The sequence below is a fragment of the Vulpes lagopus genome, chromosome 19 (assembly GCF_018345385.1).
Source record: "Vulpes lagopus strain Blue_001 chromosome 19, ASM1834538v1, whole genome shotgun sequence".
Taxonomy (NCBI): domain Eukaryota; kingdom Metazoa; phylum Chordata; class Mammalia; order Carnivora; family Canidae; genus Vulpes; species Vulpes lagopus.
Genome location: NC_054842.1, coordinates 2,326,813 through 2,339,467, shown reverse-complemented (window position 1 = coordinate 2,339,467; position 12,655 = coordinate 2,326,813). Strand labels below are relative to the sequence as shown.

General features: G+C 38.9%; 1 protein-coding gene across 1 annotated transcript in view; it reads left to right on the top strand.

The window, feature by feature from the left end:
• Positions 1 to 226: 226 nt before the first annotated feature.
• The window catches only part of TOPAZ1 (testis and ovary specific PAZ domain containing 1), an 80,641-nt gene continuing 68,212 nt past the window's right edge, over positions 227 to 12,655 (top strand). The window contains exons 1-2 of the mRNA XM_041733741.1: positions 227 to 572; positions 955 to 3,406. Of these exons, the coding sequence (XP_041589675.1) occupies positions 227 to 572; positions 955 to 3,406 (2,798 nt within the window). The remainder of the gene's footprint in view (positions 573 to 954; positions 3,407 to 12,655) is intronic.

The window sequence follows — 12,655 nt, the reverse complement described above, 5'->3', positions numbered from 1 at the left end:
GCCCCGCCCAGCCGGTCGGGCGGCGGCGGCGGCGGCGGCGGCGGCACGCAGACCCACTTCCGCTTCCGGCCTGGGCCAGCCGGCGGCTGCGGGCGACAGGCCGCGTGCTGTGGGGCCGAGGCCCGCTGGCGCTGGGCACCGGGCACCAGGAGCCTTCGCGCGGCGGGTCGGCTCCCGTGAGCGGGTGCGGCGGGCCGCGGCGGGCAGGGCGGGCTGCCCGGGGCAGATGCGGCGGCCACTGCCCCCGGGCCCCGCGGCGGCCCCCAGGCGTGAAGGCGAAGCGCGAGGTCCGAGGAAGCGAGGCCGGCGGCCAGGGCCGGGCGAAGCGGGAGGCTGCGGCCCTGAGGCTGGGGGATGCGAGGATAGCAGGCAAAAGAGGAGGATGGTGGCCCGGGCGCCCGGGAGAGAAGAGGTGGAAAGTGACAAGTCGGGTGAGGCGCGGGGCCGGAAGGCTGCCGTGAGGCGGCGAGAGGAGGGCTGGGGGTCGGCGTCCTTCGGACCCGGCAGAGCCGCGGCGCGGGGCTTAGCGGCCGCCAGGGCGGCGGAGCTCCTCCTGCGGTTGGAGGACATGAGCAAGCGCCACGGCCTGCGCCCCTTCGCTCCACGCTCGTGCCTGACCTGAATTTGCGAGGGCCCTTCCGCTGCACGTGGTGGACCGGGAGGGTGCACAGGAGCTCTCTGGGAAGGTGTTGGCCCTCGGAGGAGCCCGTGGCTAGAATTACTGAGAGGGTTCCTGCTAGTACTTGTTGGGGTGAGGCTGGTGTAGGGGTTATTCAGCTGCGGGTTTCTATGCAGCTCCTTAACAGGAATTAGGTCCTTTATATAAAAACAGTTGTGTATTCTCATACAACTATTAAGGGAAATAAAAGTGGATGGTTTCAGTTTTTTATTTTAAGTGGTACTGCTTTTTTCTTCTCAATATAAAGTCTTTTCTGGTTTTTATGTTTTTATCAGCCAAGGAAAAAAAAGTTACTGAAGCCTCAAGTGATGATCCACAGCCAGGGATTGACCTGGTAAGAAAGGAATCATTAACCAGTTCGGAATCTTTCCAAACAGTGGAGTGCAGTGAATTTCAAAGTATGGCTTTCTTGCAGTCTTTGGGTCAGGAAGGTTTGGTAGAAAGTATTAGAAGAAGAATTCGAATTAAAAAACTTAAAAGCTTAGAAAGCCCACCTCTCAAAATAACTGAAAGTAAGGCTACACAAAATATTAAGGTTGAATCCCAAGATGAACTGTGCAAGAATACTCCAAAATATTCTTGTAACAGCTTGTCACCTGGAGTGGAAAATAATTCCACTTTAAAATTACGTGATTGCAGTTGTTTCCCCCATTCCAAGGGTTGTAGTGATGAAAATAACCTTTCATATAAACCTGATGGTGGATATATGCAAGTATCAGAAAATTCCTCAAAGTTAAAGAAAGAAAACCTTAGGAGTCTTGCAGATAAGAGTGACACAAGTAGTGCTCCTCAGCTTTTACAAACTGAAGAAAACTTAATGGGAATAAATAAATTTTTGCATGAAGAAACTGATTTATACCAAAGTAAAAGTAATGGCTTACTTTCCTGCCTTCAAAATGAAAAAAATAAATACTTAATAGAGGAGAGCAATGTTGATAGAAAACCCAGGAAAATGATGAAGGTGTCTGGAAAAGGAGATGAAATGATTATTGAGATGAACTTCTCTAATGTGTATAACAAGTCTGAGTTGGTGTTACAAGAAAACCAAACAGGTGCTGAGGGTAAAGAAACAGAGACTTTAGAAGCTAAAAAAAGTCCTTTAAAAGTTTTGAGAAAAATAAACCATAATACATTCTCCCCAATGGATCATTTAGTAAGTCTTCCAGAAACAGCAGAAAAAAAAACAAGTCCTGAACATGATGTAAATGCTGTGTTTCAGAAAACCATTGAGCCACTTTTGGAAGAAGAAACAAAGACTGCTTCAGAGGCCTTAGGATTTAAACGCATGGAACCAGAGGAGTACTTTAAGTTGATGCAAAGCTCAATAGTGAAATTACCTAGTTACTGCCATCCTACTGAAAAGGGATCTTCACGGGAAGACTTGAGAAATGAAGCTGAAGAATCAAAGTTAGGCTGTCACAGAACAATACCGATGACTGGTAAAAGAACTTGGCCTTGTTTTTCATGTGCTAGAATATCTCCCCAGTGTTGGAAAAAGTCTTCCTTGTCAGATTCAAATAACTTTCTTCCTGAGTCTCGGGAAAGTTTTAGGCAAGATGATTTTTCTAAACACCAAACAAATCAAGCTCACTTAACTGATTCTAAATTATCATTACAAAGTACCATAACGGAAACAAACAGTGAATCTTCAGGTAAAGAAAAATTGGATTCTAATTGTTTGTCTTTAGTCTCTACAGTAGAACCTACTTTAATGATTATAAAGGAACCCATAATCGATGATAAAAAGATAAAGTCAGAGGAACCAAGAAGTGGGTCAGAGGTAGTTTCTAATACTACGGAAGATACTCAGCTAACTAATGTGTCTCAAAACTTAACAGGAAGTAAAAAAAAAGATAGAGGGAATTTAACAAAATTTAATTTGACAGTGGCTTCCCAGGATGGCCAGGAAGCAAATAACTCTATAGGCAAAACTATTCATCGAAAAGCATGCATTGCTAAACAAACCCTTGTGGTTCCAGACTTGGTTAAAATACTGAACACAGGACGGCTGACTAATTTTAAAATTCCGTTACTTAAGAATAAAACAGGAAAAAAAATAATAAATGCCAGATCATCAGAGAGAGAAGCATGTAGTCCCCTAGAACTTCTTGACAACTTCTCTGGAGCAGAGGTAAGACAAAATAGGAATAAAGAAAATGTCTCTACAGTAACTTCAGGACCTCAGTCTTTGAGAATACAAAATAGCGTAACTCCAGTGCAAGCTAATTCTGACTCCTGTGGCTGCAAGAATTCCTGTAGTATTTCTTCAAGCTTTTTAAAGCAAGGTGATGATAATAAACCATCCAACTACATCTCTGAACCAGGCAATATTATTTCAAATAAGGAAGCTATTTCTCTGAGAGTTGAAAGAAATACTTTTTCTTGTGATCGTGGGTATATAGAGAAAGGTCCTGCTTTCTGCTCTAATGAACAAGAATCTTTCAAATCAGTTTCCTCTGAAATAAGTGGTAGAGATATGACTAAGAACTTTTCAGAAATTAAAATGGAGTTTCCAGATATTCTTAAAGCATATGAAGATGATGTCCTCTTAATTGATGTCATTCAAGATGACCCAGATCTCTTTGGGGTCTCCAATGAAGGGGAGCTCTCATTTACTTCAGAGTTCCCTATGATAAACCAGGAATCCAGTGTTGCTGAAGAGCACCAATCAACAGACTCTAAGCACATGGAACTTCCAGAAAAAAAAGAACCAAGCGATGACTTGAGGTATGCATGTTCAAGTATGCCTTTTGGTGCAGATTATTGTTGGGGGTTTCAAAAGCACTTTCTGCTCTTACATACCGCTAATTTATTCAGTGATCATTGAAGCTCCATTATTTTTTTAAACCCAGTTATTTACTAAATGCAGTACAGCACATTACTCCTGAGACCTGGAAATGTCATTATGCTAAAACTTAGAGTCAAAACAATTCTATATATCTTAGAAATTATAATGGGGCAGATTAGCTGTTCAGAACTTTATGGTTTAAGTGGCTTTTTAAATTACTAATATTGCTTTCAAAGTAAATTTATTTTCCTGTTTTCTTTAATTATTACAAATATGTGGGTATACTTTTATTTCAGCCATGTTACTTATTAAGAACTATATATTTTAACTCATTTTCTGTGGCTTCCTTCTTAGATTAAAAAAAAATTCATTTTTTAAGGAACATAGAAGCCTGAGAAAAGTTTGACCTGTTTAGGACTTGAGAGTACAATCAGAAGTTAAACCAGTTTTCAAAGGAAAATAGCAAAAAAAAAAAAAAAAAAAAAAAAGGAAAATAGCATTTTCTAATGGTTCTCCTTTTTAAGGTGATGGTTTGATACGATTTAGCCTGAGGCAATTTTAAATGGAACCATAATAGCCTTCATGCTCAGGAATTTGATCTTTTCTGGTTGGTCCAAATTTTATATTATGTCTTATTTTACTAAATTTTTTTTTATTTTACTAAATTTTTATGATTCTTTAAGATCTAATTTATATAATATTTGAATAATAGAATGTTTTGTAAACAGACTCAAAGGGAAACATGAAAACATTTTCTGCTAAGATTCACTGCTACATGACTTAAATCTCTCTGGTATTTATAAAACTCAGTTACTTTTGTGATATTGTAGTCTTCTTGATGTTCTTAGTGTTTCAGGAACTTGTAACTTATCACCAAATAGAAATAGAGTTTTATTATTTACTTTTAGTGATGTAAAAATGAGGTAGAATTGATAACCTGCCCACTTTGAAGACAGAAAAAATAAGATGACAGGTTGTCAACTTGTCCAGGGTCACACTGCTAATAACATAATCTGGATTTGATCCTAAGCCTGTCTTACTTGTGAATTAGTCCTTTGGGGGAAAAAATAGTGGTTCTTACTTGACCTTTATAACTTCAAATAACTTTCTTCCTGAGAAGAAAGTTTTTATAGTTTTTTAATCTTCTTGCCACCTATCAGCTATGAGACCTTTAAAGGCAAATTACTTTGCCTTATCTGTAAAAAGGGAAGATACTTGCTTCCTGTTCATGCAAGTTAAATCAAAGAATGAATTTTGGTTTTAGCATGGCACTGGGTTGAGGAGTAAGGGTTCAGTAGAAGGTAGTTTTTGAAGGTGATTTTAACTCTTGTTATACCATGCTTCCTTTGAGGAATACAAATTAGAGCAAGTCATGTGTTCAAGAGCAACATCTGTTAGCTAAGAAGATGCTGACAATGAGCTACCACCAAAGGTAGAGAGAACTGTGATTGGGCAGGAAGTTTGTTTTCTGTCCTTTTTTTTTTTTTTTGCTGATTTTGAAAAAGTGATACATGTTCCTTGCATTAAAAGTGTAAAAGGAGGAATCCTACCACCCCAAATAACAAATTAATTGCTAACAATTTGTATTCATCTAGGCATGTAGGTAAATACTGTTTCAGAAAGATTGTATCATGCCATTTTTTTAGTAAAAACATTTACTTTGGGATCCCTGGGTGGCACAGAGGTTTGGCGCCTGTCTTTGGCCGAGGGCGCGATCCTGGAGACCCGGGATCGAATCCCACATCGGGCTCCCGGTGCATGGAGCCTGCTTCTCCCTCTGCCTGTGTCTCTGCCTCTCTCTCTCTTTCTCTCTTTGACTATCATAAATAAATAAATAAATAAATAAATAAACATTTACTTTTATTAACTCTTAACGTGGTGGGGGAACTAAAGCAAAACTAAAGGGGATTGCTAAAACAATACACTCTGTATCACAAGAAATTAGTTTCTAGGGGTGCCTGGGTGGCTCAGTTGTTTAAATGTCTGCCTTTGGCTCAGGTCATGACCCCAGAGTCCTGGGATTGAGCCCCAAATTGGGCTCACTGTTCAATGGGAAGTCTGCTTCTCCCTCTCCTGCTCCCCTGCTTGTGCTCTCTCTCTGTCAAATAAATAAATAAAATATTTTTCTTAAAAAAAGGAATTAGTTTTTAAATGTTTGTTAAGTTAATAAGAAATATTATTTAAAAGTTTGAATTTTATCATGACTTTTAAAAATTTTATTCTAACTTCAGACAGCAGCATTTGCTTTTCTGAGGTGAAAGATGAATGTAACAATGTACACTTTGCTTTTTCTCCCAGTCTTGCCTCCAACTTTTTTGTTAAAAAAAAAAGAAATTTAAGCCTTGTGTCATTGACATTCTCTTCAATAATCTGAATTCCCAAAGACCTATTCTTAGTTATGTGTTTAAATTGATTCAGTCCCTAATACCAGTCCTTTTACTTTCCTCTAATATTGACTAGTTGGCTAGATTTCAGAGCATTTCTTTTTTTTCAAAGAGTTCATAATTGCTCTGTTCTTTTAGATCTTGGAAACCTAAGAATGACCTAAGAAAAAATTTGGTATCAAATTTTCAGTTTACATATTTCCTCTTTACAATTATATAATTCCTACCTGCTCTCTGGCTTTGAATGTTGTGGAAAAGTCTGAAGCCAAACTAATTCTCCATCACCTCTCTCTAAACTGCTGCCACCACTTCTACCACCATGTTGTCATCTTCTTCCTCCTTCTCTTCTGTGCTGTCAGTTGTTTCTCCTACTTTCTATCTTGGGATTGGTAATTACATGTCAGTTTTTCCCAGATGGGATGAACCATTTTGATTTGCAGTATCACATTTACTTAAGATAATTTTTCTGATTGTCTTTGAACTTCATTCCTCTTTCTTTCAAGTGACCAGTTATACTTTTATTGGATTTTTTCTCTCATACTGCTTCTGAAATTTTGGAAATTGAATATTTCCTCAGTAGTTAAATTTTTTCTGCAATAGAAATACCAGTTTTATAATCATGCACAATGCTACCACAAACTTAACGGGGAAGAATGGAGGTATGGTAACCAGAGGGTCTGCTAATAGTTGTGCAAAGAGTTGTTAATGGTTCCAGAATTAAATGAAGGTTAAAATATAATTTCAGATTTCAGATTTATCCCTTTTGTCAACCAGTTGCTAGTTCATATACTATTTTTTTCCTCACTCTAAGACAGTAAGAGGCTGAAGCCTGTTAGACTTGAGTTTGCATTTAACAGGAACAGAAATTAAAGATGGGAGGCTTAAGCTCAGAAGCTCTGGACTGCCTTATTGTTAAAACAGGTGGACAAAGCTAAGTTGATTCAGTTGTTGGGGGAAGTGTTCTCATACCTGGTTAGAGAGATTTTGTAAGATGTTTAAGTTATGTTAGAATGTCTGTTCATTGTTCTCTACAGTGGGTGAAGCCCATATTAAAATCCAAATAATTAGAAACATATTAGAACTAACTAACACTTGAACTGATAAGGTTGGCAATGTATATTTAGTGAAATTGATAAAACTTTTGAATTAGCCTATAAACATGGTTGGAGATTTGAGAATGTCTGTAATAGCAAGTGGACTTAGAAAATAGGATTAACTTCCATCACAATTTTATTATATCCTAAAATTTCTGTTGAGTGATCTACAATGGATCATTGAGATTTTAAGAATCTGCCAAGTATTCAAGGGAATTATTATGTAGCCATAGAGGAAAAATCAATGTATCTGAAACAAAAATATACAAACTGAAGTACTAAGAATACTAGTAGTTTAGAAAAGAGGGATGAAAAAGCATCTTAGAAAAGTCCAAATTTCTACTGATCATTGAAATTTGGATTTATATTTAACAAAAGGGAAGAAGGAAAAAGGTTTGGTGGGGGAAGAAAAATAATGAAGAAAAGGTGGGCAGAAGATAAAGGTAGATATGAATATTGTTGTGTAGGACAAATTATGAAACATTTTCCCGACTTTCAGAGTTAGGAGCCCTTTCTGTTCTCATAGCACCTTTTGCTGCCTCACTTATGGCACTGATTTTATGATAGTATAATTTACATCTCTCTTACCTGTTAAATTGTTGGACTTCCTGAGGCTAGGAAATGTCCATGTGTGATTTACCTCTGCAAGCGCAGTCCCTCATACTCTGAGGGAATTAAACTTTTAATTTTAATTTCTATTATAGTAGGATATTCCTCAGGCATCTAGATTTAAATATATATAAGTGGAGTCAGTAAATCATTCTTTGTAAAGCAAATAGATGTTGATGAATAGTAAGGTGATGCCAGATACACCAGTAGAATTGATTCTGGTGATCAGTGAGAATCAGTTATACCACATAAAGAGCCTTGTACAGGCAGTCAGGCTTGTGAGTTCGAGCCCTACGTTGGGTCCAGAGATGATGAAAAATGAAGGAACGAACTCTCAATAACTTAAGTACGAATGGGGCGCCTGGGTGGCTCAGCGGTTGAGCGTCCGGGGATCCCCGGGTGGCTCAGCGGTTTAGCGTCTGCCTTCAGCCCAAGGCCTGATCCTGGAGACCCAGGATCCAGTCCCACGTCAGGCTCCCTGCTTAGAGTCTGTTTCTCCCTCTGCCTGTGTCTCTGTCCCTGTGTCTCTCATGAATAAATAAATAAAATATCTTAAAAAAAAAGAAAAAAAAAAAAAGAGCCTTGTACATTCTGGAGCTGGTAATAATAAACACAAACTTCTAACACAAACACAAAAATACCTGGCACCAAGGTCATTCAAGTGACTCATAGGTCATTCTCTCTCCCCCTTGTATGTTTGAACTCTAGAGTAGGCTATCTTTCAGGATGCTTAACTTGCTCCATTCTCCTTTTCCACTGAATGTCTGAGATACTCTACAGTGCAAAATTTTACACTCAGTTGTCAAAACTGATATTTAGTGTCTACCCTGTGCTAGATACGCCACTTATTTCACTTAGTTTCAACCTCAGAAGTATTTTACTATTTTAATTTTTTATAGTTGACATACAATGTTATACATATAATGTTATATAAATTTCGGGTATACAGCATAGTGACTTAACATCTTCATACCTTAAGCTGTGCTTACCACAAATACAGCAACCATCTGTCACCATACAACACTATTACAGTATCACTGACTATTTCCTATGCTGTGCCTTTTAAGCCCATGATTTATTCATTCCATAGCCAGAAGCCTATATCTTCTACTCTCTTTCACCTACTTGTCCCATTCCCCTACCCCCCCCCTCCTTCTGGCAGGCATCAATTTATTCTCTATAGATTTGATTCTGTTTGGTTTTTTTTTTTTTTAAGATTTATTTATTCATGAGAGAGAGAGAGAGGCACAGACACAGGCAGAGGGAGAAGCAGGCCCCATTCCATGCAGGGAGCCTGACGTGGGACTCAATCCCGGGTCCCCAGGACCACACCCCAGGCCGAAGGCAGCGCCAAACCGCTGAGCCACCCGGGCTGCCCCTGATTCTGCTTTTTGTTTATTCGTTTGTTTTTTAAATTCCACATACGAGTGAAATCATATAGTATTTGTCTTTCTCAGTCTGATTTCACTTAACATGATACCCTGTAAATCCATCCATGTTGTTGCAAATAGCATGTTCATCCTTTTTTAATGCTGTGTAATATTTGTGTGTGTGTATACCACGTCTTCTTTATCCATTAATCTGTCAACGAATACTTAGTTTGCTTCCGTATTTTGGCTAATGTAAATAAAGCTGCAGTAAACATAGAGGTGCATATATTAGTGTTTTCATTTTCTTTCAGCACTAGCATTACTGGATCATATGGTAGTTCTATTTTTAATTTTTTGAGGAACTTCCATACTGCTTTCCACAGTGGCTGCACCAATTTGTGGTGCAAATTGGTACAAATTTCCTACCAGCAGCACACAAGTGTTCCTTTTTCTCCACATGCTTACCAACACTTGTTATTTCTTGTGTTTTTTATTTTAACCATTCTGATAGTTGTAAAGTGATCTTTCATTGTGATTTTGATTTGCGTTTTTCTGATAATTAGTGATATTGAGCATCTTTTCATGTGTCCATTGGCCATCTGTGTGTCTCCTTTGGAAAAATGTCTGTTCAGTTCCTCTAAAACTAGCCATCTTTAAAATTAAATCAAAGTGTTTAACTTTCCAAAGGACACAAAGCTATTAACTTAGTAAGGGCTAAGATCTGAACCCAGGGTAATATGCTCTAAAGTTTGTCTCCCCAGCCCAAAACAGAATGCTGGGAGAGTGGCATTTTGGTTATTTCTTTGGCTTTAATTCAATTATAGATTGCCAAAGAATAGTAATTTACTTTTGATCTCTTTTCTCTCTTATCTCTTCCTCTTTAAAGTGGCAGGTGTTGATGGTAGAGGGGTTTCTGAGTGGCTTCAGCCCGGGTCATTATCTCAGGGTCCTAGGATTGAGTCCCACATGGGGCTTGCTACTCAGTGGGGAGTCTGCTTCTTTTTCTCCCCCTGCCCTCCTCTTCACTTATATTTTCTCTCTCTCTTAAATAAATGATAAAATCCTTTTAAAAAGTAATAAAATGGCAGGTGGGACAGTATGAAGAAGTGCCATTCTGATTTTTACTTTTTACTCTTTTGGACCACATAAACCATTGTTTTTGTCTTTGCCAGAATATATGGTATTGTACTTGATGGAGTGATCATTTGTAGCATCAGGAGACCTACCACTTCACACCATGGCATCAGGTTAGGCAACCTCTGGCCAATGAATTATCCGGATATGTTTCTCTGCTTTTGGCCACTAATATTTGCAGAATAATTGTAGTACTTTCAAATTAAAGCAATATATTTGGTATACCTATTTATGGTTTTGTTTTACTTGCAAGAATAACCTATGTGTATGGAGCTATACCTATTTGAGGATGTAACTTTCAGGTTAATTAGAAACTGCAAAACACCCCTCAGTTCTTCTCTGTTTGAGTCACTTAATTATATTCATGCTCTTACTTTAATATCTTACAGTTTTTCCTTCCTCTCAATTCTCACTGCTACTGTCTTATTCATCTTTCTCTTAGGGTATTGTAATGAGCTTCTGGTTAATCTTCCTGAATTCTCTTAGTTTATCCTCCTTCATAGTGATATTCCAAAATAGAAATTGATCTGCCAGTGATGACTACATTGCTTCAGTGGCTTTCAGCCACCTGAAGATAGTCTAAATTGCTTGGCATCTCTTTTTAAGGCTCTTTAGGGGATTACATCTACTTTCTCTTTGACAACCATGGTTTTAGGAAGGAGGAAATGGGAGCAAAAAGCTAATGAAAGATAAGCACAACAAGCAGCTCACTGTTTTCACAATATGTCATGTACTTTAATTCTTTTGCATATGTTTCTTTTTTTTTTTTTTAAGGTTTTATTTATCCGAGGGAGAGAAAGAGGACAAACAGGGCTAGGGCAGAGAGAGAGGGAGAAGCAGATTCCCCACTGAGCAGGGAGCCCAATGGAGAGCTCAATCCCAGGCCCTCAGGATCATGACCTGAGCCAAAGGTGGATGCTTAACTGACTGAGCCACCCAGGTACCCCTGCATAGGTTTCTTTATCTGGAAGTCCCTTTTTATTCAGTTATCTTTCAAATCTCCTCTGAGCTGTTATTCTAGTAATTTGTTCCAGTAGTTCCCTTGGCATATATCTCAGTATATCCTTTCTACTTGTATGTAAGGTTTCTTTATACTAGGAGTTCCTAGATAGAAGAGAGGCATCTTCATTTGGGTCTCCCTAGTGTCTGGCCAGGAAAATGTTAGGTGCTGAGTATATGGAGAGCAACTAGACACACAGAGGCTTTGTCCTCACTGAGCTTTTGATTTACCAAGAGAGGCAGATAGTTAAGCAAGTACAGTCAGATAGGATGGCACGTTGCATATTGAGAAGTACAAGATATTTAAGACTTCCTAGTCAAAGTGACCTTAAGATGAACATTAAAGGAATTAGCCAATTGGTGAAGAAAAGTAAATAGAATTTTTTTAAAGATTTTATTTATATATTCATGACGTGGATGGAACTGGAGGGTATTATGCTGAGTGAAATAAGTCAATCAGAGAAGGACAAACATTATATGTTCTCATTTATTTGGGGAATATAAATAACAGTGAAAGCGAATAGAAGGGAAGGGAGAAGAAATGGGTAGGAAATATCAGAAAGGGAGACAGAACAAAAAGACTCCTAACTCTGGGAAATGAACTAGGGGTGGTGGAAGGGGAGGAGGGTGGAGGGTGGGGGTGAATGGGTGACGGGCACTGATGGGGGCACTTGACGGGATGAGCACTGGGTGTTATTCTGTATGTTGGCAAATTGAACACCAATAAAAAATAAATTTATTTTTTTTAAAAGATTTTATTTATATATTCATGAGAGACACAGAGAGAGAGACAGAGACATAGGCAGAGGGAGAAGCAGGCTCCTCGCAGGGAGCCCGATGCGGGACTCAGTCTGGGAAACCCAGGATCACGCCCTGAGCCGAAGACAGATGCACGACTGCTGAGCCATCCAGGCGTCCCTAGAATTTTGCCACAGATGGAAGAAATAGCCAATATAAAAACCCACAGGGAAAGACATGTCACAACTGAGAAACAGAAATAGTGTCTGGTGGCTTAGAGTTCCTATGGCAAGAAATAAAGCTACAAAATGTGTGGAAAGCTCAGTCATTAAGGGCTTTTCAAATAGGATGACCATAGAATTTATCTTCTGAGCCGCAACTTTTGAGAATGAAAAGAGGAATTTTTAATAGTATATGCCAGGACAACAGGCATAAACTGACCATCCTAGATAAACTGGAAGTCATCGTGAATTTGAACTTTATCATAAGAGCATATGGAGAGTTGCCAAAGGACATGATGATTTCAGACAGAGATGGGAGTGTATTTGAGAGAGATTTAGGACTTGAAAAATTGATTAATCTGATTGGTTAATCAGAGGTAGGAGTTAAGGATGATACCTGGTTCCTCTTATTTGAAAGAAAGGCATTACAACTCTCTGATATGAAGGAGAAGGATTGGGGATGTGTTCTGGTCATGATGTGAACATGTTGAGTTGCAGAGACCTTTGAAATACTAAAAGGGAGACAAGTCTAAATAAAAGAGGAAAAGAATTAGGGGAGGAGATTTGTACATTAGGAGTCTTCTGTTTGTATTATTATCTTCTCATTCTTTAAACTATATATTTCTGGGGATCCCTGGG